Source organism: Atheta coriaria, unplaced genomic scaffold (assembly GCF_025399875.1).
Source record: "Atheta coriaria isolate IRGN ID8LTWV9N9 unplaced genomic scaffold, Caltech_Dcor_3.1 hic_scaffold_5_pilon, whole genome shotgun sequence".
Taxonomy (NCBI): Eukaryota; Metazoa; Arthropoda; class Insecta; order Coleoptera; family Staphylinidae; genus Dalotia; species Dalotia coriaria.
The window spans coordinates 2,123,812-2,149,261 of NW_027045447.1; the positions used below are offsets into that span (position 1 = coordinate 2,123,812).

General features: G+C 34.6%; 1 protein-coding gene across 2 annotated transcripts; it reads left to right on the forward strand.

Annotated features, from left to right (window-relative positions):
* The first annotated feature begins 13 nt into the window (after positions 1 to 13).
* LOC135791488 (uncharacterized) lies at positions 14 to 25,100 on the forward strand. 2 transcript variants are annotated; one of them, XM_065301878.1, is made up of 6 exons: positions 15 to 647; positions 20,028 to 20,163; positions 20,547 to 20,739; positions 20,809 to 23,644; positions 23,696 to 23,894; positions 23,955 to 25,100. In XM_065301878.1, exons 1-6 carry the CDS (start codon positions 422 to 424, stop codon positions 24,277 to 24,279), a joined length of 3,915 nt encoding a protein of 1,304 aa, XP_065157950.1. In that variant the 5' UTR covers positions 15 to 421; the 3' UTR covers positions 24,280 to 25,100. The 2 variants fall into 2 exon arrangements, with proteins under 2 accessions (XP_065157949.1, XP_065157950.1); XM_065301877.1 differs by having other exon boundaries at positions 14 to 647; positions 20,809 to 23,894.
* The last annotated feature ends 350 nt before the right edge of the window (positions 25,101 to 25,450 follow it).

A 25,450-nucleotide genomic window follows, 5' to 3' on the forward strand; every position in this document is an offset into this window, starting at 1 on the left:
TCCTGCTACTCCACATCGGCTAGTGCCAGCAGCAGCGAGCGCTTTTGTTCGCGTTTCTGCTTCTGCACTTTTCGCTGCCAGTCGCAGCCGAGTGAACGAACCATCAACGCTCTGCTTGCTGCGGATTATATTCAAAATTATTTCCCTCACGTGCGGCGAGTTACCAAATACAATTTTGGTCACAGTGCGTGTTATTTTAAACAAAAAAGGACATCGATAAAGAATTTGACTATAGATAAGGTATTCCTGTGCGTTATACTGGTTACTTTTTGAATAATAATTTTGTTCTCAAGTGTTTCCAACGGTTTGCAAGCAGCATCAGCTGTTTTCTTCGCGCGCGCGCGGATTTTTTGCGGTTTATCTTGTGAACGTTTTCGCTTGTAAACTTTTTGTGAGTGCGCTGGCGGAGGATAATGACAGGATGACATCGACGTCGTCTACAACCACCGTCCGGAAGTCGTACGGCAACCGGAAGATTAGCACCTGTGCGGAGGACTATTATCGCCTCGTGAAAAAGAACAATGCGCCCACGGTCGGGGGCGGCAATACGCGCAAAAGCGAAGAGATTGCGAAATTAATTAAATACATTGATGAAAATATCGTTGGGAAGAATAGTGCGTTTTTGGGACCTTTTGGACGCAGGAAAGGTCAGTAAATATTTATATTATTAAAAAAAAAATACAGAAATCTGTAAAAAACAAAGCCGCCATTATGAAAAATTAGGGAACAACTGAAAAACAACCTACAAAAAAGGTTTTTAGCTGTTTTTGCTGGTTTTAAAGGCGAAAAAAAAAAACGTAGAATGAGATGGTGAAGAAGATGAGTAGCGGTTAGTGGTGATATTGTGATCCCGGAGTGTGTTAGTCGAGTCGTGGCCACTCGCCGCTTCGTTTCAAGGTCGCGTAATTCATTTTGATGCGTCTCGCTGGCTGGCATGCTCGCTTGCTCGGGAATGAAAGTTTTCCAAGCGTAACCATTTCCATTTTCATCATAACCACACCATTATTTAATTTTTTTTTATGTAAAATTTGGCTAAAAAGGCAAAATATTCAAGTTTTTTTTTTCATGTTTTGAGAGACTTGAAATGTTTTACAATTGAATTTAAACCAAAAAGAAAGAAACAGAGAGAGATGATGCGGTGGTTGTTGAATTTGCTCGCGAAATTCGGGCCAAGGTTGTTTCTCCTGCCATCGATCGGAACAACGCGACGCGTGAAGTCATTGCCTTCTTGCAAGGGATTACGAAAGCAGCCCAGGAGCGCCCTAAAACGCGCAAAATAATAATTTTTTTTGCAATATTTTATCAAAAATATTTAAAACAAACAAATTAATTTGGGTTTTGATATTCCATAAACAAAATTAAAGTTATTAAAAAGTCATCCAACTTTAAACATTAATATTTATACAATTAAAGTTGATACGATGAGTCAAAACTGTTAAAACCACCATTATACAGTTGAAAACCGTATTTATTTACTTGTCAGGTCAAAAATATTATTGTTTACTACGTTGTTGTTTATTTTATTTGTTTTGTGTTTTGTATTGTGACGTGGGCGCAAATTTCGCGAATATTTAATTAATTTATTCTGATTCTACACTATGCACTATAAATATTAATAAAATTGTTTTGTTTACCTACGCGGTGTGAAATTTATTCCAAGATTTAATAAAATATTGTTTTATTACGTAAGACGCGCTACGGGTCACATAAAACATTGATTATAGTTAAATTTATTACATTTGCCGAAATAATCAAGAGTTGTAATGTCATCTGTTCATTTATTTATCAGTTATCATCATAATTAATATGTAAACAGAAATATATTCGTATAATTCGCTTGATTGGCGCTTAATGTGTGATAACATGCATTAAATGATTAGAAAATTATGTTTTTATCAATAGGAAATGTTTTTTTCGGTGCGGAAAAAATAAAATCATAAATTTTTAATAATCGTGGAAGCAGCAGCACGGAACAGAGAGTAAGAGTGTTTATATGCGCTTAAACACACAGGAAAGCATTGAGGAAATAAATTTTCCACTGTCGACAGCAGGCGGCATCATCGCCTCAGATCGTAATGTAATCGTTAGATGTATCGTGAGTGTGAGTGCCGACTGGCAAACAGAAACTGTTACTTTTCTGTGTTTCAGCCGTGGCAAAGCGGCTCGCAGATGTTTACGAAAGTGCACGCGTCGTGATTCTTCGATTTCCTTTTCGTTCGTTGGTTTCCTAGCGAATCCGGCGAAATTTTTCATTTCCTGCTTTTTTCGCTTACCTATATCTTATCTTGGGAGAGGAGTTTCGGCACGATCGAGAATAATTAATTTCAATTTTATATGGATATTTTGCTTTCACTCATAAAATTAAATTACATTTGTGAAATCCAGAAAATTAAATTTTTTTTTGACACATTGATCGAATTATCATTATTTCAATTGCTTATCTTGTAGAGAATTTCACCAGGATTTAGAATTTTAAATCCGTTTGTTTCTATCGCGTTTCATTTGCGAGATATTCGCAATTGAAATATCGAAAAATGAGAAAATCATCGAAAATTGCAAAAAATTGCAAAAAAAATATATTTTTGGTTCATCATAACTGATTTCCCTGTATAAAGTTATAAATTAATAATATTTATCAATTAGGTCGTTTTTATAAGTTTAAATATTAATTTATGTTTATTTTCTTAATTATTTTAAAATTAGCAGAAAAAACTACAAAAAATTACAAAACAAATTTTATCGACAATATTCTTACACTTGCGTGATTTTTATTAATGCAATATGATAATCTGTATTAAATTTAGATGAAATCAATACTGATACCCCTCCTGCTCGCGTTTCAAAGCGTAAACACACATCAAAAACACTGATAGACAGCTTGGCGTTCTCATAATTACCAACCGCGACCACAACTTAAACGAAGGCGTACACATCTGTTTCATTTCATTCTGACTCTCCCAACTAAACTCAAACGATTTATTTTTGCAATAAAATCTATTAAAAAAAAACAGGTTGCACGCTCGACCTGGCTTACAATTCAAAGAAAACTGAATTAAAATTTAAATTTGACGAAAAATTTTCGCGTGCGAAAAACGTGTGATCAGTGAGAGTAGACAGACGTGTGTGCTACTTATTTTCTATTTTTTTCCTTTGCTATTTTCATTGGTATAGCATAACTACCACACTCTTCAAACACTCGTTTGTTTGTTATTCCACGTTTTTATGCGCGTACGCACATTTCTTTTAGCATAGCTATTAATTACTATTACCAAAAAACAACATGCAAGACGCTAAAATTTTGATGCTTGGCGAAAAATGGCACGCGAAAAAATTTAGGTCAATTGATAATAATAGATGAGGTTTTTTTGCGCGTCTGTTGCGTCTCTAATAAGTTATAATTATCGACGTGCTGCCGAATTGCTTTGTGCGAATAGTTCAAATTAAAATTGTGTTTGACTAATGCGTGATGTTCAAGGACGTTAAATGGCCGGCAAGCCAACGAACCAATGCGTCAACGTGAAATGCATTAATCTATGACCTAGAAAACATACAAAAATTATGATTAATTACGTTTTTAATGTTTGTGACAATTTTGAATATATTTTTCTTCAATTTTATGCCAAAATATTAATTTTGGGAACTAGTGAGACGATTTTTAGAGGAAAGGATACTTGCAGGATGATTCCTCGTTCCCCCACTACTTTACAGGGTTACATTCGTTTATAACGGATTTCTGCGTGACTCAAACTCGACAGAGTACAATAGTGACCTCTCGGGGACGACCAGTAATCGTAAGGATGATCGTAGCACGCTGCAGCTTACCCCCACTCCTTTTTGCAGGTATACTAGAGCTGCTAGCAATTTGTACGATGCGCAGTCGTGCATGAGTCATCCAGCTAGTCCCTAGGGGTCTCCCCCTTCTTTCTATCTTTACATTTTTGATTTTTAATGCGTTTAATGGATATCTACCCTTTTTTTACCCCAATTTGCTTCCCTAGGGTCATAAAACCCTAAATTTTACTATTTTTAATCAATATCTTCATATTTTATCAAATCTAATGAATCATTAATGTAACTCGAGTTGAATTGCGTTGTTGACTACGAGATGACGTCAGAAAATGAAAATATCCTAGTCCACAGCTCACTTTTTGAAGATCCAAGCTCAAGCTACAACGTACAAGTGTACACCGCATACAAACACGTTTTGCAAGCGAGTGCGTACGCTGACCTACATTAAATTAACGACCAGCTGTGAGTCGTGTGTTGTGTGGTCTCGCGGCATCGCTCCTGCAAAGGATGCGAAGGCGTCCCCTCTATTTGAGCCGTGCGCCGCGAAGGGAAACGGGAAACCATGGGAACAAAACTCGTAAATTCGACATCGCGTGCGCTATGCTTCAAATTAGGGAAGTGATTCGCATTTGAATTCCTGTTTGGCGAGCAGGGTCGATGAACTTTTCGAAGCAATCACATTAGTTACGCATAGCCCAAATCTGTCCGAAATGTCGATCAATGTAGTTACTATGTATTAATGACTAAAATATTTATAAAATGTGGTTTTGCCAGAAATGCAAAAAATGTGTTTATCATGGAAATTTGCTGTGCGGAGATAAAATGCGTGATTTATGTTTGGTTGTTAAATAAATACGAAAATGCGTGACAGTTGTCACCATCTTGTCAGTTGTATTTCTGCAGTAGACAAAGACAACAAAGAATTTCGGCGGTTTTTAGTCAATGTTGCCAAAACACGTATGAATTTGCACAAAAATAGAAAATGACTCAAAATTACATAGAAATTTGGTTTAAATTTAATTTTATTATCATCATAAATACATTTATACCATTTTTGACTTTATAGTATACCATACACACAATACTTTTTCGCCCAGAAGTTAAAAAGTAATTTTTTCAAGAAAAATCAAACAAAAAACACTCAATAACTTCATAAACGCTTATTTCAATGTCGCGCTTTGCATAAAACTGTCATCCTCAATGCAAAACACGCACACTCAGTCAAGATTCGACCGCGAATGTACGAATGAGAAAATATTCAGCGTCTATTTGCGTTTTGCGACATAACATGCGGACGGCGCCGGAGCGCGATTTATTTATATTTAATATTAATGCGTGCGAGATCGGATGTGGATGTGTAGCACATGTTTATTGAACCATACATTTAGAGCGTAAATTTACCCTTGAAATTTTACTTCAACCGACACAATTTACGAATTATGTTTTTCGTATTCTTCCTGGGTTAAAACACGTTTAATTCACTTACCATTAAGTTTTTTGTTTATTACACACTGCACGCACTTGTTATTTATACCAAATCACAATTTAATTTATTGACGGAGACAAGCAGTAGACGCATAAATAAATAAATACATAAACAATGCGAGGAAGCTCTTGGCATGAGTGTACACACGTGCTGGCCGTGAATTGTAAATCGGTCTAAACAGATAACAATTAACACATTATTTACGTCATTCGGTTTTGCATTCAATATTTCCGGTTTATATTGATTAAAATTAATTGTAGAAAATAAAAAAAATCAGAGGATATTATTTTATAATAGAAATTATATCTGCGATGGTAATTTTTTTTGAAGTCGCATTTTAGTCATGCCCGTAACATGTGATGTGTGTAATGACGGTAATTTTGTAATGAGGCGGTTTGAACCGGCCTAGACACAGCGTCTCCTTTCATGCCTCGCGGCGTACACCGGCGATATCCTCCCATGTTCAATTTGTTCCAACATACTTAATCATTGTGATCATTACTCGCGTAATAATAATTTATCTACTAGAAAAACCTAACCAACACAACGTGAATTTAAATGTTTTATGCTTTGATTATTATTGCACAATATAGATTCGATTGCACTCAAGTTAAGTAACATTAACTTAATTTAAAACAGTAAAAATAATTTTTGTGTTTTTTGGTTTATTTTTGTTACAAATATTGCAAATTTTTGCATGCATTAGTAGATACACATATGTTAATGAGGGCTTTAAATATTTCCGTTATCAATTCGTGCGAAATGCGTCAATCCACAAAATAAACTAATTTATCTACCGTTAAACTGATTCAGTACGAAAATAAAAATATTTTTGCCAGACTTTATTTTGTACATTACATGATAACAGCAACACTTTCACTTTCACAGCTCGTGATGAGATCAATACTTGTTATCTAATCATCCATGCATCATCAAAATGTCTGATTATTAATGTTTAATCGAATTTCATGACAAAAATTACAAAATATTACAGTTTAAAGCTATGTTCGGTTGATGTACCGCATCTCCAACATTGTCGCCAAAATAAAATTCAATATTTTACTTTAAAACATAATATTATCTTACGTTATTAATGTTTAATCGGAAATTATTCAAAATATTACAAAATATTACGATTTAATGCTATGTTCGGTTAATGTACCGCTTCTCCAACATTGTCTCCAAAATAAAATCAAATATTTTACTTCAGAACATGATATTATCTTACGTTATTCATGTATAATCGATTTTCATTCAAAAACTTACAAAATATTACATTTTTAAGCTATGTTCGGTTGATGTACCGCATCTCCAACCTTGTCTCATAAATGAATCAAATTATTTTGCTTTAAAATTGCATACAACTTCAGTAAAAGTAGTAATTACTTTAATAAATTAATAGTTTTGATTGTTTTTTATGCGTGTGCTTTGTTATCAGTTGTTTTTTTATCACTTGCGCTCGTTACACACGTAATTTTTCCGATGTTGTGGGTTTAATCAACTTTATAGTTTTGTTTACCACGTTTCGACCGATGTTCATCATTTTATGTAATCATAGACAAGTTGTTAAGCAATTGCCCACTCAGTGGAATAACACTCTGTTACGACACTCGGATTAATTCAATCAATTTAAGATCAATTCCAATATTACCAATTAATCTACCTAAAGTATAATTTTCCATCGAAAACAATGTTTTTCAACGCTTTTCAAAATATTTTTACTCAAGTTCTTTTTAAGTTTACATAAGTTGTGTTTACGCCGCGTTAAAAAATACAACTTTTACGAAGCGTTGATTCGCGTTCGATACGATTCGAAAGTGTTTGGTGTGGAGTTTTGGCACGAATCGTGACGAAAATAGCGCCGGCATAATAATAATAAAATCGGCGTCCACGTCGTCATCATCATATCGTTGCAAAGTTAAACTCAAACTCAAACAAGACCGGCTGGCGGTTTTGTGGTTGTGTTTGTGTTCGGTTCAAGCGGCGGAAAAGGTCATTGCCTATTTTAAAAATGTGCCATGTTCGACAGACGCGTCTAGATTTTTTTCTCTTGTTCAATTAAGAAAAAACCAATGCACAAAAATTTAATTTTGTATCAAGTGAAATATTACCTGGCATATTGTTTCATTGTAGCGCAAAAAATTTAATAAATTGTCTCGCATCGCCGACGGCAAATTAGCAATGAATTTCCACACTTGACGTGAACATTTTCTCGCCTTAGACGTGGATAAATGTACAACTAAAAGCTATAAATCAGTTGTTTTAGACGAGAAACACATTAAAATATTATTTTTGGCTACAAAATATTATTGTAACAGGTAAATACAGAGAAAATGTTATTAAAAAATGTGTATTTTATGCTGATGGATCAAAAATAGTTTTAGAATGCGTAGAATACTATAAATTTACGATTAAATTTTATAACACTTTAGTTTTTTACGTCTTTACAACTTTATGTCGATATTTTTAGTGATTTTTGAGTGTTGTTTGAGTAGAAAATAAATATCTTACTCACCAAAGTAACAACTTTAAGTTGGACTTTGACTTGTGTTTGAATTTCTCAAATTCACGCGTTATTTATGCAAATGACGATGAAGTAATCGCAAAATACATGCAATATGTTTTAAAATGTCTGAAATAACGAAACTTCCGCATTAATTTCAAATAGAAACATAAATAAACCCACAAAAACAAAAATTAATTAATTTTTTTGTTAATTTCATGTTGTTTTTGTTAATTTGTTAAATATTTTAATCATTCAGCAGGCGCTCAACTTTCGATAACATTTGCACACATGTACACACAATACACATGCGTATTGTTTAACGAAAAAAAAGCTTTTATCACGTTGGTGCACGCGTTTAATAAAATGCTTTGTGCTTGTAAGCAGCCTGCATACTGGTTTCTCTGTGTTTTGTATTCCCGTGCGCGCTACGAAGCATAAATGAGTATGGTGCAGTAAAATTTATAACGCGGGTGATAAATGCGAAGGTCGAATGTAAACGAATTCAAGTTCAACAACGCAAAACCAAACGAAAATTCAACATCAACTTGACTTGCATTACGTAAACAGTGGATATAGTCACGGAACGGGTATGATACGTTCATAATTATGGTTATTAAATTAATAACTCGATAAGTAATTGAGTTAAAATGTTGATTTTTGTTTTAATCTATAAAGGATTAAATTCTGTATCAATGTTTAAAAACATTTTATTGATTTTAGCATTTTATTAAGAGATATTTGATATTTTTTGAGATTTTAGATTTTTTTATAAAATGTAACTTTAATTGTTTAATACTTTTGTAATAATAATTTTATAAACAAAAGTTAACCTTAGTTTGATAAAGAATTTAATTAAGAATGTATTTTTGCAAGAATTTTTATTTTATCTTAAATAGTTTTGGAGTTATTAATACAAAACTAAAAATATTTATAATTATTACAAAAACAACTTTAATTGTTTATAACTTTTGTTATAATAATTTTATAAACAAAAGTTAACCTTAGGTTGATAAAGAATTTAATTAAGAATGTATTTTTGCAAGAATTATTATTTTATCTTAAATAGTTTTGGAGTTATTGATAAAAAACAAAAATATTTAAAAATTTTACAAAATCTACTTTAATTGTTTATAACTCTTAAAATGATACTATTACAAACAAAATATAAGCTTAGTTTGATACAAAATTTATTTAAGATTATATTTTTAAAAGAATTATTATTTTAACACAATTAAGTTGTGAGTTATTTACAAAAAAAACTAAAAATATATAAGGCCACCGCGACTATAAGCGTAAATATTTTTATTTTTTTGTTTGTTTTTGTTTAGTTTTATCTTTAATTATTTATCTGAAGCTGGCAGACATGGCGGAGTCACTGAAATATTAACATCTAACATTCAACGATGATTAATGCAAAATACTAATGGCAAATAGCAATTGTTTTGATAGTTTAGCCATAGTTTATTTAAATTGCAAATGGCCAACACTCATATTTATTGATATTTAAATTTGGAAATCTGTCTAAGATTCAAAGTGTCTAATAAAAAGTAGGTCAAATACCGAATTAATCAACTAATATTTATCTGTCGAATGTGTCAATCATCATAAACGAATCTTATAAATATATTTGATGTAAAATATTACTACTTATGCAACTATATTGAAAATTTCAAATTAAAAACACGTTTGACTGGGTTTTATTAAATCTTTTTTGATTTTATTTCTAAATTTTATTATTTACTACTCTGGGATTGGTGCCTGAATACATGTAGAGTGAAACAATATGGCCGCCATGCATGCCACTATCGTATTTCAGCTGACGAGCGCACGTTTTCTGTGTTTGCGATTGGCGCAAACTAAAAACAATGTGTGACGAACGTGGAAAACAATTTTTATAGCTTTGTGTGTCCTTGATGAATGTCAGCATTGTCATGCATTTTATTTCATAAATTAATAAAATTTTAGCCTAATTAGCATATAAATAAAAATATAAATAAATTTATTAGTGCATATTAAAGCTTTTGTTAAAATGAAAAATTTGGCGATTTATTGTTTTGTTTGCCGCTGGTATGCATTGTTTATGATTATTATTATTATTTATTGTCTTGTCTGCTTGAATAATCGCGCGGGCGACATAAATTATTCACGACCAACGAAACAAATGAATAAATATGGATATTCTCGGCTTGTACACGAGGCATTTTGCATGTAAAAGCATGGTAACAGGTCTCAGGCACGCAACGTGATTACAATACTATTAGAATAGACATAAGAGCAGACACAAACAAAAAGCGCGTTACTCATATTCGTAATTATGCATACTTTATTTAAATAAAGCTGTTCTACACACTGAATTACACAAAACACGAAAAATGTATGAATGTAATGTAAATTTTGAGTTTTGTGTGAAGTCGGATTTAGTCGGAGATTAACATCGACATCACCTGGACGGGAAATCTAAATATAGGTTAGAAATGGAAATGTCATCTTGGTCTAGTAGACACCATTTCCGTTTTATTTTTATTTGCTTATTAGAGATTTGGTGATATTCTATTTCCTGGTTAAAGATACTTTTATGAATAGAAATTTTATTCTGTAGAGTAAAGATTTTTTGTTTGAATTTTGTGTATTTTTTTTTGTGCTTTAGTAAAGCTTAAAGCTAAAGCTAGACGTCTAATGAGGTGTTTTTCGTTCTCCGAAAAAGGGTTCATTGGCATTCGTCGCAGCACACACCCGTCGGACAAAACGAATAAGAAGTAAAAAGTCATTTGTCTCGTCCGTTTTCCAGCTAGCGAAAACATGCTGAACTATCATAACAAAAAAAGACACTCCAAACACTTATCCACAGGGTAGAAAACAGCAAACTTTAATAAAACTTGTTTTTGCATACAGACTGCGAAAAACATTCAAACATTTTAAAATAAAACCTAAAATGCTTTAAAAAATCAAAAATTAAAACTAAAAGTTCATTAACATTTGAAAATTTGGCAGATTTTGCGTGCTTACTAAAGTAATTTCTAGTCTAAACTTTCCGGACTGACTGTAATTCACGCTGAAAATGAATGATTAATGGATGTAATACACGCTCGATTAAGTTAACTTACGTGCGAAACAATAACACACCGCTGGCGGGAATTTATGATAATGTAGAATTTTGTATTAGCAAACTTGCTTAGCGTGCGGTTTAGTTGTGATGTTTTCGCTAAGTGAAATCTTTATATTTTATTCTCAAGTGGAACAGAAAATTAAAAAATATCTTCCGACAACTTTCTATGACATCATCACTCTCTAGAATCGAATTCATCAATTTTAAACATTGTATTAATTAAACAATATCTTTGGTGAGAGGATTTAGTAGTTGATCAAAATTTTCGCTAGATGGCGCTAGTTTAGCATCGAAAAAATGCTTAAAAATCAAATTTTTTTAAGGTGTAAAAAGATACATATCAAAATATTTTGAAATTGTGCTTTAGAAATCAATCTCTCAATTATTTTTATTATTTTTTGTCCTCGGAGCGAAAAAACGCCATTTAACGAAGTATTTGAGTGAAATTTCCGCCAGATGGCGTTAGTTTCCAGAAAAAGTACACAAAAATCCAATATTCTTAAGGTATAGAATGATTATCAAAATATTATGAAATTTCTCTCTAGAAAGCAATATATCAATTAATAAATATTATTTTTTGTCCTCTCTGCGAGAAAACAACATTTAATGACGTTTCTGAGAAATATTTTCGTTAGATGGCGTTAGTTTCTTGAAAAATAAACAAAATCCTGTGGGGATCTTTACCCAAAGCTTATTTCTGTATTTCAAAACTTTATAACTTTCTTCATCTTTATTGTATACCGTAATTCTTCATCCAAAATTCCCAAATTTCCTAATATCTTTTATTACCTTGAAAAACCTAATCCCCGAGTCGGACGGTTTGGCACGACTCGGATTCCCAGAATCCAATGGTCAGCTTTCCCTCTCTTCAATGTCATACACTTTCTTCTACCAATCCAATCTATTACTTTCTTCCTACTTCCAAATTTCTTGTCACCACCCATCAACCTGAAGGGTTGCTGGTGGGTGACAAGGGTTTAGGAAGGACAGTTCTTCACATTACTTCAAACACTACAGTTCTTAACTATTCTTCTCTACAATACTTCTTAACTATACTTCTTCAAGACTTCTTAATAAACATTGTTCGTGATAATAAACATCGTGTCCTTTACTCACTCATCAATTATAACATTTGCACTCACTCACCGATCCCACAATCCTATTATTCTCGAGGTGTAGATTGAGACGTATCAAAACATTGTGGAATTAAAATGCTATATATCCATATTACCCAACGCGCACGTTGGTTGATCACTTGCCAGATGATTTGGAAAACCTTGTCGGCCATTTAAATCGAACGAAACGGAAACTGCGTGTGCACAATACTTACATAAATATAATTCAGATTGTACTTGGGACTTTACCCTTTGGACTCGTCTCCTCTCCTAAATAAAATTCCACGCGTCCTTTCTCTATAATCCTGTTTATAACGGCTAAGTTTTAAATTCCAAGTGTTACACTGAGTGTACTTGTAATAAGTGCGTCATAACCTCGAAAGTGATATCCGACAATATTTATATTAATCGCACACATTACAATGTAAACAGAAAATATTTTCGGATATACCTAAATTGGCGAATTATATGAATATGCGATGACGTTTCTAAAATTTGCTTTTAGTGTGACAACGCGGCACACGCCGTAATAAATTACAAACTATAAAAATCATTGACGTCATGTATTCGCATTCAGTGTCTCAAAATTATTGTATCTAACAGACGAAATTTTAGAATGAATTTACAACGTGAAATTATTTCGTTTTAAATAAAAACAAATAAATTACAAACAAGGAAATAAAAAAATTCAAAATACACGCTGGTATTTTGTTGTGTTGAGTGAAAAATGTAAATATTGTAAAATAGAGCACACCGACAAGCTTTCTATGACATCATCACGTGTCTTGTTTCTTGTTTCACGCCTAGCGAATAAAAACGAGATATTCGTACCAGTTGCAAAAACCAAACGAGTTTTTTCACTCTAAAGTTCATTCAGAAGTGGTTTAAATTTATTTTGAACGCACACGTAAATATTTTGAATTTTTTTCATTGAAAATGCTTTTAAATTAATTATAATTACATTGTGAGGTTGAACATGATGAGTTTGTTTGTGTTAAGATTGACATACGGACGAAAATAAACATTGGCCGTCGTTGCGACTAATCAATTATCATTGACATCTAATCACCTACCAGCAATATCTAGCAATCGATCGCGCTGTGATCCGCGATCTAATAATAAACAATTTCGCGGTCGGCTGCAATGTCAGCAGTGCGCGTATTCAACTCAACAAACAATTAGGTTTAAACAATTAAGCTATTAGCGCAAATACAATTTCATTTGTAGAATTATTCGCTTGGAACAATCGTTGGCTTTCATTTTCATTATGTCTGTGCTGTTATTACATATTTTTATTGTTGTTTTTATCACAGGAATTTTTTTTAACTTTGCTTTGTTATTAAATTCTTTAGAAGTTGAATTTTAATGGAGGTATATTGATATTTTGGTTGCCTAACTAACATTTTGTTCATTTGGTTGCCTAATATCACGTTATTTGCACGTTTATGTCTCTAAAAGACTTAAAATTAATTATTTAGTATCAATTTTACTTGAAAATTTGTTGTCGTATTAAATCCTCTTACATTTCTTTGGATCCTAGCCAATGATGTCAACAAAACATGATAAATTTCAACGTAACACCCTTAAATTGCAAAAATAAACCGTAAAAACGCATACGTGACCATTTTGCTTGACTTGCAATTTAATAGGAACGTTAAACTGGATTTAGATATAGATATACAGACGGATTTAAGATTAATATGGCGCTTGGCGCGTAGGATGCTGGTGTTGTCGACCCAATGCTCCATTGCCCCAATGCACTTGTGTCCCGCAATGCGCTTTTAAGATCCAAGACACCACAACAACCACAAGTATTGTCCTTGTCAACTCGTCGTCTGAAACATGAATCACATCCATTTGCCAAGTTTATTATCCGGATGAGACCTAAAAATATAGGTTATGACTGCACTAAAAATATTAATATCCACATCATTTTCGTTTTTATTTAGTTTTTATCTATGTCTAGATCAAATGATACTAAAATTAATCTATAAATAGCTTTTTGTTGTAATATAAGTGCACGCGCGTGCATTTAACGTTAAAATGGCGCTTATACGACTTCAAAATGGCGTTGGGAAAGCGTCGAACCGTCGCGAGACAATAAACACGTGTAAAGAAAACGGATTAAGCGATAAAGAAGTGCAAAAAGTAACAGCTACGGGCGAGCAAAGTGCAAATAAACGTGAAAATGCCGCACAAAGGAAAGAAAATATACGGGTGCACTCTTTATGGTATGGCGTGTGCATGAATGAAGTTTAAGTTTATAAATATCGCTCGGTTGACGACGAGAAACGACTAAACTCCTGGAGTGAGGATCGCGTGCAAGGAAATATTTAAAGATTAAAGTATCAGATTAAGAAACGGGAAGTTCACGTGAATGAATTGCGAAATAGAAGTCAAAATATAACATTTATTTAGTAAAAGTGAGATTAAATTTATAAAAAGAGGCATTTCTAACCTCAAATGATATAAAAATACATATTGTAAATACATTAAATGTGCTTTACTTAAATTTTAATTAATATCATTTTGGGCAATTTTATTTTATCAAAAAATGAGCGTAAATTTATAAATAAAGGTATTTCTAGTCTTAAATTGTATAAAACTACATTTTTCAAAGACATAAAATGTGTTTTTTCTAAATTTTAATTTTTTTCTGATTGTATTTATCTCATTTTGCAAAAATGAACACAATTTTTTCAAAAGTTGAGGTTTACGTTATATAGAAGCTATTTTTAACCTAAAATTATATAACACTATACTTTGTTTATGCATTAAAAGTGTTTTTCCAAAATTTTAATTATCCTCCTCGTGTTTATCTCTTTCTGCAAGATTTACAACCAGTGATAAACTAAGTTTACAAAACATTCGCTATCAAATTCCAACTTAACTTCCTCAAACAAATAGAACTCTACACCTGGATCTAAATGTTTTCTGCACAAAGATCTAAGATTAACAATTCATTCATATTCTGGGGTATAATTATGCACGCGAACAATTTACGAAAATTAATAGTTGCATGCTATGGTTGTAACAAGTTTGGCCAACATACGAGCATTCCAAAAAGCGCTCAGACACGAAATTCGCGTGTAATTCAACCACAGACATACACATTCGCACTCAAATACATTTTACTAAATTATATTACACTCGAGCGTAATTTGCGTGTGGTGTGTGGTGTGTTGCGGTGCGAACTTAGAATTAGGTCATGGCACTCCAAGTTGTAATTAACAAACGCGAATTAATAACAGGGCGGTATATTTTTTTCAAATTTTGCGCCACGTATAAATCAAATCGTGTAAATTTCGGTTTACATTATGCGATTGTATGATTATACTCATTCGAATTTTTTGCTTTATGTGCATTCGAGTGTAACATGCGTTGCGAAAATTACATTTGCATAAATACACACTACTTGTTGCTAATATTGACAGTCAAATGTTAAATTCAAACGTAATACTCGTGCATAATATTATATTTTGCATTTTAATTGATTTATTAAAGTTTTTGCTTTTTGGTATAAAATTGAGGTTAGGTAAGCGTTATGGACGCAATTTTGAGGTTATTAAGTGCTGCACTTATGAATTCTGTAAAAGCAACATTTTTCATTGTGTTTTTCATCTCGAGAAACACTTAAACCACTCGAAAGTAATCAAAAAACAACCAGTTACGTCTAGATTGTGTTATCAAAAAGCAAATACACATCAAAATCGCACCTTTTTGTTATACTCATCGCATATTTTTTTCATTCTCGAGTTGATTCCGGTTTTTAACAAAAATACAATTAATTTACATCCGATATTTATCACCAGAGTGGAAAATAACAGTGAAACATACCTAGAATTTGCGAAAATGTTATCACTATCAGTAAATTAAGTAAGTTTTGCAATGTGAAGTTATCAACTACACGAAAAGCAAACTTCTGGACGTTTATGATGTGTTTGAATGTATGTGAGTGATTGCTTATCACTTATCACACTCATATTAGCCGCCTAAACAAACATGTGCAGCTTTCGTGCAAAAGTTCCTGCATTTCATGGAAATAAATGGAATGCGTGTGTAATGATTCGAGATGTGAAGCGAGTCAAAGGTCATTGCGAACGTTGACAACACCGAAAATAAAGTTATCAGCGGAGGCAACGCTCTATCGCGGTTTGCAATAAAAACAAAAAGCATAATCGCAATTGAATACAAAATAGGTTTATCGCCGTATGATTAACATTATCAACGCGCGGATTATTTTATTATAAATATAACCAATCAATAATTATTCTTAATCAATGAATAATGAAATAATAAAGTTTAAAATCCAACAATGCAGCAATTATTTATAAGTTTTCTTTGTTTTTTTAGGGGGAATGTAATTGTCATGTTAAGTATTTTTGCATATTGATGAAGAGAACCTTCACCTTGAACTCAATATTGAAATTTAGCGAATTTTGTGTCCTTCACGCGTTCAGACTCGTAAAAACGCGTTGTAAAATTAACCACACGCCTCTTCCTCGTTAATCCATTTAATCATCTAATGATTATTCTAATTACCTTCATAAAACCTGTATTACATTATCAGACATCAATCAATCAAATTAAAATTTAGAATCAAGGCGAGTAGATAAGTTGCAAGGTTATGCATGCACATAAAACGCCATCTATACGTGAAATTTTTATTATTTTTTGTAATTTTTAACTTTTTTCCTTGTTTAATCGATTTAAATTGAAATTTTTAGTAATGAAAATTTAAAATATTGGCAAATAGATAACTAGTGAGGTTATGTATGAACTTGCGCCATCTATACGTGAAAATTTTAACTTTTGCGTGCGGATATGTTTGAGAAATAATAATAAGTGGCACAGTGTGTGCTGTGTTTGTTTATTGCATGTGTGTGCGCTTGGCATTTTATTACCGATCGCTTCTGGTGCTTTCCATTCGATCACACCCGACACGTGCAGCCTATAAAACGTATTTACCACGTTGCGGTCGGGTAAAAGTCGCTAGCGCCACAATAGTAACAATTAAACATTCATTTCGCAGTCGCGCACACGCGCAAGAAACTAAAACGAAAGATTTACAACGACAACTGAGGCATAACACACGCGTATTAAACTTTTGCTAGACGCGCACGTTTGCGAAAAGTTTTATAGAACTGCGTGTGGAGTAGTTTTCCACTTGAGAAATTTGCGTCTCAGATATGCATCTGTCATACTCATAAGCAACGATATAATGGGAATCTCGGTGTAAAGTACACTTTATTTATAGTTTAGACAATAATAGAGTTTTAGAATTTTATTTTATTTATTAATTTTATTGATATCAGTTTTTTTTTTTTTGAACTTGACTATTGAAATACGAATAAAAATAAAACGAAAGCGATTGTGTTGTGTTCAGTTGACGTAAGGACACGAGCCAAGATTAATTCGCCAACGAATGCCAGCGAATTTAAATCGTGCACAGCTCGAATTAGAAATTGAATTTAATTAGCGACACATTTCTCTTTTTCCAACACGACAATACAATATACCTACATATTTACATTTTTTTCTACTCTTATTTATTTGTGCGTAAACAATGTGTGCGTATTAAGTACTTATTTGTGCTGGTTTGGCTGCTCGGGTGTGAGTTGAATATCAAAAATCAATGCCGAATCAGCGAAATCAAAGTGTTTTACGACAACATTACTTCGGTTACAATACGCGCTCTTTCCTGTTATCAGCGACTTTGCAATACGGATTCTATTGCGTCGCGGATTTATTCCGGATGAATACGCCGCGTATGTGTTTTGGTTATTGTTGAATTATATGTGCTCGGATATCGCACGTTTTCGAAGGTGATAATCGCACTTGACGTGCTTATGAGAGCATCAGTGTTTCGATAACGTTAACGAGTTTTATTAATAACGTGATATCTCTGAGACTTTGAAGGGTACCAACAATGTTTATATATTAATTTAAAGAGGAAGGATTAAAGTACCTTTTTAGGTAGGTGGCGCTGGTGTAGAATTTATAATTTAATTATAGTCGTACAAAATTAAAATTTTGTTTTTGGTTATAAAAACTTTTTGGTTTATTTTAACTCTTAATAATGTCTAAAGTATTTTAAGTACAGAAATGAATGATATATCATTTTAGAGATAATTTTTGTCTGATGACAATGAGATAAGTAGCGCTGGTGTAGTTTCTTAATTATATTCGAAAAAAGTGGAATTTCGGATTTTTAGTAATAAAAATGTTTGGCGTTCTTTAATTTTTAATAGTTTCTAAAGTAATTGAATTACAGAAATCAATGATCATCATCATTTTAAGGATAATTTATCACTGAAGACAATGAAATAGATGGCGTTGGTGTAACTTTTATATTTTCATAATTATAGCGCTCCAAAGCAAAAATTTTGCTTTTCTCCTAATAAAAACTTTTTGCTATTCTTTAACTCTTAATAATTTATAAAATATATAAAGTACAGAAATAAATAATACATCATTTTGTAGATAATTTTTCACTCATGACAATGTTATAGGTGGCGCTTATGTCATTCAAGTACTTCAAAAGTTATAAACAACTTTTTGCTCGTTTTACTAATAAAACACCTAAATTATTATTATTTTGTTGCACTTGGCAGCCCTACCCCCAAGGCAAAAGTTGAAGGGTGCACAGAAATAACTTCTACGCTACACGAAAAGCGTTTCACGCGTTGTACACCACATAAACCATTGAAATAGGTCGAGGACAAAACGCGGCGACACGAAAAGCCCTGCGGCGTATTCCTGCACGAATGACCCTAAACTACCCTTCAAGGTTATTTCATAAACGCCTGCTTACGCACATCTCCAATATTTCTTCCTTATCGTCGAAAAGAATAGCGAGGTTACCTCCATCTTAGGGCATTGTACAAGGTTCACGAGGTTAGTCACGTGTCGCCGGTGTTTTTGTTTGTTTATTTAAATATATGCATCGCATTACATTCAAGTTCATCAATTACATGAATTCTTCAATTGAACGCGTTGAATACGCGTCGGCATATTCAATGAAACGTTGAATTGCGACATTCACATCTATGAATAGAGTTTTAAGATGTTTGTAGTAAGAGAAAATAGGTTTTATGTTGTTTTTCAACGATTTCCTGGTTTTCGCAAGCCGAGCGAGTAAGTTTACTGCCTTCAATTAATATTTAATTTGCTCGATTAAACTACGAAAGCATTACAGATTCAAATTGTAAGCGTTTACACGCGTATGGATTTCATTTCATTTCATTTCCGATGCGGTTTTGTATTGCTACGGCGAAAAAAAGTAAAAGTAATATTACTTTACTTAATTTGAATTGGAATTACACATTACACATTAATTATGCGCACTTTTACTTTCTGTGTTTAATACAACTAGAATAAGAATAAATCAAATTCATGTTGCGTTGTTGAGTGATGAATCAACTACGTTTTTGTTTACTTACTGCACTATTATTCGCTTTTGTTCATTGTAATCATTACTTTTTCTCTTAATAAACATTATTTACGACGATGTTTCCTTCCCCGGCCTCGCAATGTGCATTACAAATCGAAATTTGTTTTTGCATTTTATTTTCGGCTCGCAACTCGCTTGATATTAAAAGATGCCGAGGTTGTGCCTTGTGCCGGTGGAGGCGAGGCTTTATGATGTTTTGATATTTTCACGTCGCGATGCAATTTGCAAGAGAGGCGCTCGCTTTTTTATCGCCGCACACGCGTTAAATATAATGCAATTGCGTTATCGCCCTGACCTTGGCGGTCGCTCGCGAATGCGACACACTTCTGCATCAGGCTGCATCCGCGCGCATTGGCCCCGGATTGGCCGCGCTCCAAATCCCCGCGGCCGGGAACTTTGGACTCTTCCAGGATTTATCGATTCACGGCGAATTCGTGTGTTTGCCAGCCGGTGCAAATAGCACAAAACAATTATAGTACCTTACAGATGTCGCTAGTGACCCTCACATAACCTTATTTGTATAACCTTACAATATATATTATATTGAAGTGATTTTTTTTTGTTTTTTGCAGTTGTATTCTGTGATTATGTGGCATCCGGTCGATCGTTACAATTCATCGAAGAGTATATTCAACGAGAAGTACTTCCGTGCCATGGCAACACCCACTCGACCACGAATATCACCTCGTTGCAGAGCACTTTATTTCGGTGAGTGTACTACGCCGCCATTGAAGTTTCTGCATTTGCAAAACAACACAACTAGGGTCAGCACGTGTTATCGCACTTTCTTGGCCTCGAGCCAAACTTGCTTACTCCAGACGTTCCAGAAAAACATCATAAATATTTATCAAAATAGATAAAATTTTTCCAAAGATTTCCACTCTGCAAGCTTGTAGAATTCTTGAATGTGGGGCATTTTTCATGCACTCCGCACGACTCCACTTTCTTTTTAGAGTGCATTCGAGCATCGATTTTCGCTCGCGGTCTGCTAGAAAACATCTCCTTCGGCACGTTTTCCTCATATTACAAAAAAGACCTCAGAGGAGCTATTCAACAACTTCAAATAACGCTTTCTATGCTTCCGGTTTCAGGCAGGAAGCGAGGGATATCATTAAAAACGCCGTGAATGCTTCCGACGACGATGCTGTCATATTCGTCGGACATGGTTGTGCAGGCGCCATTAAGAAATTAGTCAACGCTTTGGATCTCGACGCTCCTACTGTTTTCGTAGGTGCTAGTGAACATCAGGATAACTTACAAATTTGGCAAGAAATTGGTGCACAAGTAAGTCTAATCAACACTAAAAAATACATCCATCACATTTTTACACAATTTTTATATTTTTGTGTATAGATTATAAGAATAGCTGAAACCAAACAAAATCATCTTGATCTAAATGACCTGGAAGAACAACTCAAGTTGCATAGAAACTCCGGTCGGCAATTGGTGGGTTGTTTTGCAGCCACGAGCAGTGTAACCGGTATTTTGGTCGATGACGTGGCAGCCACGATGTTACTCCATCAATATGGCGCGTTTGCATTCTGGGACTACAACCTAGCCGCCCCGTATCTTACCATGAACATGAATCCCAAAGTCCCCGGAGTGGAAGATACTTCATTGGTACTCAAAGACGCCATTTACTTCTCCGGACATAAATTCATAGGCGGTGTACAAACACCTGGAATTCTGGTAGCTAAGAAATCCTTATTCAAACGCGTCAACACTTTCGAACCCGAAGGTTTCTTTGCGTTGCACGAACAGAATCGTAGCTTTGAACTGCAAGAGGAAGGCACATCAGCCGCCATTATCGAATCTATTCGTGCTGGGTTAGTAATGCAGTTGAAAGAATCAGTCACAGTGGCGAATATTGTGGCAAGACAAGACAAAATCACCAAACAAATGCTGCAACATATTCGCACAATCCCAGAGATTATATTATTGGGTAACAGTTCCACTGGGTTGAAAAGAATCCCGGTGTTTTCTTTTATGGTGCGCCATCCCCGTGGGACATTTCTACATCATAATTTTGTCTGTGCCATCTTGAACGACGTATTTGGTATTCAGGCACGCGGTGGTTGTCCGTGTTCAGGTGCCTACGCACAGGATTTACTCGGGATTGATCAGTCCTTAGCGACGCAATACGAAAACATCATCTTGGAGGATCAACGTTTGGGCAGGTTGAATTTATCCATGGAGAAATCACATCTTGAATTACTCCGTCCTGGTTTCACCCGAATTAGTCTTCCATATTTCATTAATGATAACGAATTGGCGTTTATAATGGAAGCCGTTAAGATGGTGGCAACCGAAGGTTGGAAACTTTTACCACAATACACCGTTGATGGCGGTACTGGCGAATGGAGACACCATACGAATCCAATTTCTCGTGATCGTAAATGGCTGGGATCCATTCGTTATGTTGATGGTAAAATGACAATGAATGAAAGACGAATTTCCGGGCCTGGGTTATTCCCTCAGAGTTACCCCGAATGCCTGCAGACTGCACGTAATTTATTCAATCGAGCGCGTAAGATCGCCATGCGAAGTTCTTCGGATGAACAAGGCATCAAGTTTGACACACGCGCTGAAAAGTTACGATGGTTTATGCTGCAGCATGAAGCGCAGGATATTCTCACCGGTAACTCGCAGAATATCAAACATGATGTACCCTTCAACCCGCAGGGTTTCAGCGGGTCAAAACGGACCGAGAAGGAGAATGAAAAGATTACCAGTAATAGTATTCCGCATCCGGTGTCGAACACAAGTAGTCCACGCCATTTTAGTCTCCCGGCAATCGACGACCATCGGATTCTTACCAGTTCTTCCCCAGTGCCATATTTTGTTCAGGATATGAACAGTTTCTACTTCCCCACGTCGTACACAACACAAGGACCGGTGAATTTCGCTGTTGGCGAATGCGTTTCCACGCAGGTGTTGAATCCAGTGCCACAATCCCCACATCCAGGGATGTTTAGTCGAGAAAGATGCTTTAGTCTTGGTGGTCCCATCAGTACACAAGCGCAGCCGATTTTAAGCCCTCAAACCAAAATGAGTTTGGGTCTTAGGCAACGCAACTGCAGTTGTAGCAGTGCACAAGACTTCCAATCCTTAGATTCGGATGCACAGATGTCCCCAACGCACAGCATGAATAGCATGAATGTGTTGGGCAGTTTTGATCTAGGCCGGACATCACCAAGCGATCTGCAGACTTATGTCACAGAAATGACCAAAGAACTGGCAACTAATATCAAGTCTGAGATTCGTGAGGTTATTAATAAAGTCGAGGATGCTTTAGATGGGTCAGATTATACCAAACATGGCGGTTTTAATAGTGGTGGATCAGGAAGTGATGATGGCCGGAGTGATTCTATTTCTGCAGTGGAAGTCGCTGAATATATCGAGAAAGTCTCCAAGGAGATGGCGAATGAAGTCAAGAGTGAATTCCGCGATGCTTTCAACGCTGTGGATGTTTATATAACCCCCGATAAACGTTCGTTCTCAAGAGCTTCCAGTTCTGGCGATAGCGAGAAAGGTGCCAACAGCGCTATATCAACCACCAGCGCAAAAGAAGATAGATACACTCCTGGATCAAGCAGTGAGACTGTTATACAAATGATTAACAAATCCAACAGTACCAATGGATTGAATGACGACGATCATGTTTTGATGAAGAAAATGATGCCCTGTTACATGCACACGAATCTAAGTTCACAAGACAGTGGTATTAATCTGTCATTCCAAGAACACGAAGGACAAGAGTATACACGTAGACCTAGTAGTACGGAATCCAGGTCGGAACGTGCGAGAAATATGAAGTTACATCTTAAAATTCACAGCGAGAGCGAGGATAAACCGGAAGAGATTAACTCCGAGGAAGTTTCCAGTTGTAAATGGTCATGTCCTCCGAAGAATATCTGGGAGGGTACTATTGAAGCCATCGATGAGTTTGAAATGATTCGTAATGGAGATCGTGTTATGGTTTGTTTATCTGGTGGTAAAGATTCGTTGAGTCTGTTGCATACTTTACTGCAGTATCAGAGCGTTGTGTTAACCAAAGGAGTAGAATTTTCTATTGGGGCTGTTACCATTGATTCGGATGAACCAGGATGTGATCCTTGCGTTCTTGTTCAACATTTGAAGTCGTTGGGAGTGCATTATGTCTTGGATGGTCACAATGAAACATCTGAAGGTATTATTTCTTTATATGTGAATGAAAGAGTTGTTAATAATGTGTTTTTAGATGATAATACGCAAACTGAAGAAGCTTTCTACAGTTTTGCAACAAGAGAACTTCGCCATCGTCTGTATTCTACAGCTAAGAGTGGCGAATATAACGTGCTTGCCATTGGACAACATCTGGATGATTTAGTGGAGAATTTCATCTTGAATTTGTTCCATACAGGAAAGTTGCAGACTTTAAAAGCGCATTATTATATTAAGTAAGTTTTTAAACACAGATTTATAGGTAAAATGTCTAATTATGTTTTGTTTGTTTACAGAGAGCATGATTTGCGTGTAATACGCCCATTTGTTTACCTACGCGATAAAGTATTGCGTAATTTCGTAACGCATCAGAATCTGCCGGCCATTTTGAATAGCTACGTCTGCCCGGACATCTCGAAAGATCGGCAGCGCGCCAGGCAGCTTTTGGCTCAGCAAGAGCTTTACGTGCCGAAGTTGTTTGCCAGCATTCGACAGGCACTGCATCCGTTGATTTCATTCCAGGAGGAGAACGCTGAAACCCTCGCACGTCTCCTGCACCTGAAGGCTAAGGATGACTCCGAACCGGAGACGGATGAAGAACCCGTCTTTTTGCAGTGTTGAGATGACATCGAGCGCAAATTTCATGCGTTTTTACTTTACATGGAAAATGATTAATTATGAAGCGTGGTTGGAAGTTTGAATTTCAAACATTATCGATTAGAATGCAACTGAATGAAAACAGTGAACAGTGAAGATTGATGATTGATGAATGACACGTGTGATTATGTTTTTTATTTGTACTTTGTTTTTTTGTATTTGACGATTTCGTACACGTTCAAATTGAACGATGGCGTACAATTTTACGTTCGAATTACGTTTAGATTCTTCTCTTTTGTTTGCATATGTGTAATGTGCAATGTATACGATTTTTTTACTGCGCGTGAGTGGGTGATTTGATTTTTATTTGTTTCTTAATCCGCGGCTTCTCATCGTTGTTGTGTTTTTAACTATGTATTTGTTATGAGGATTTAAAAGTGAAGTTCAAGTTTTATTTTATACGCTGATCGCTGCTAGGAATTGTGTTTTGTTGATATTCTCGATATGATTTCAAACGAAACGAATGTGATTTTACCTTATATATAAAACTATAATAATATTAAATATTATTATATTTATGCGCTTAGGCTAAGAAGTAATGTATTAGTTGTTAGGTAGAGTTTAGCAGTGTAGCGATAACGAATGTTTTTTGACAGAGAAACAAACAGCGACGAGACAAGAGCGAAATGTGTGCAGGAAATAGGAAACAAACAAAATATATTTACTGTTAACGTACCGTTTAAGCAAAGATATTTAAAAACGTGTTACACTGAACGATGGTCAGCGAAAAATGGAATGGATTTATTTTTAAGTGAGAATAATAATAATGTACATTAAGAATTCAATCTATGTCTTTTAATTCACAGATAAACACCATATTTTAAGTTGCAGCAGGGTACATAGCTATTCGAAAGATTTGTGAAATCATTTCGATGTACTCGTAGAAATTGAATCCAGACATTTGAAATATTCGGTAAATATAACACTTCTTGAATTCTGTAAAGTTTTATGGTGAAATGTGTATAACTGGTTGCCCAAGTTAGAAATATATAACGATGAAGTTTTAAAATGTTTCAAGAACACTGAATAAATCAGTTTACGCAGAGTGCAGACTTGTTTTGACCAACTACTCAAAACAAGTGATAAGATAATATCAATAGTATCTGTGAGTAAGGCTTCGTGTGTTTACAAACAT

Bases quoted from the DNA above. Each gene is read 5' to 3' on its own strand.
- LOC135791488 (XM_065301877.1), top strand. From the start codon at position 422: ATGACATCGACGTCGTCTACAACCACCGTCCGGAAGTCGTACGGCAAC. The intron at 648-20,027 runs GTCAGTAAATAT...TGTTTTTTGCAG, and splicing joins ACCTTTTGGACGCAGGAAAG to TTGTATTCTGTGATTATGTG. The intron at 20,740-20,808 runs GTAAGTCTAATC...TTTTGTGTATAG, and splicing joins GGCAAGAAATTGGTGCACAA to ATTATAAGAATAGCTGAAAC.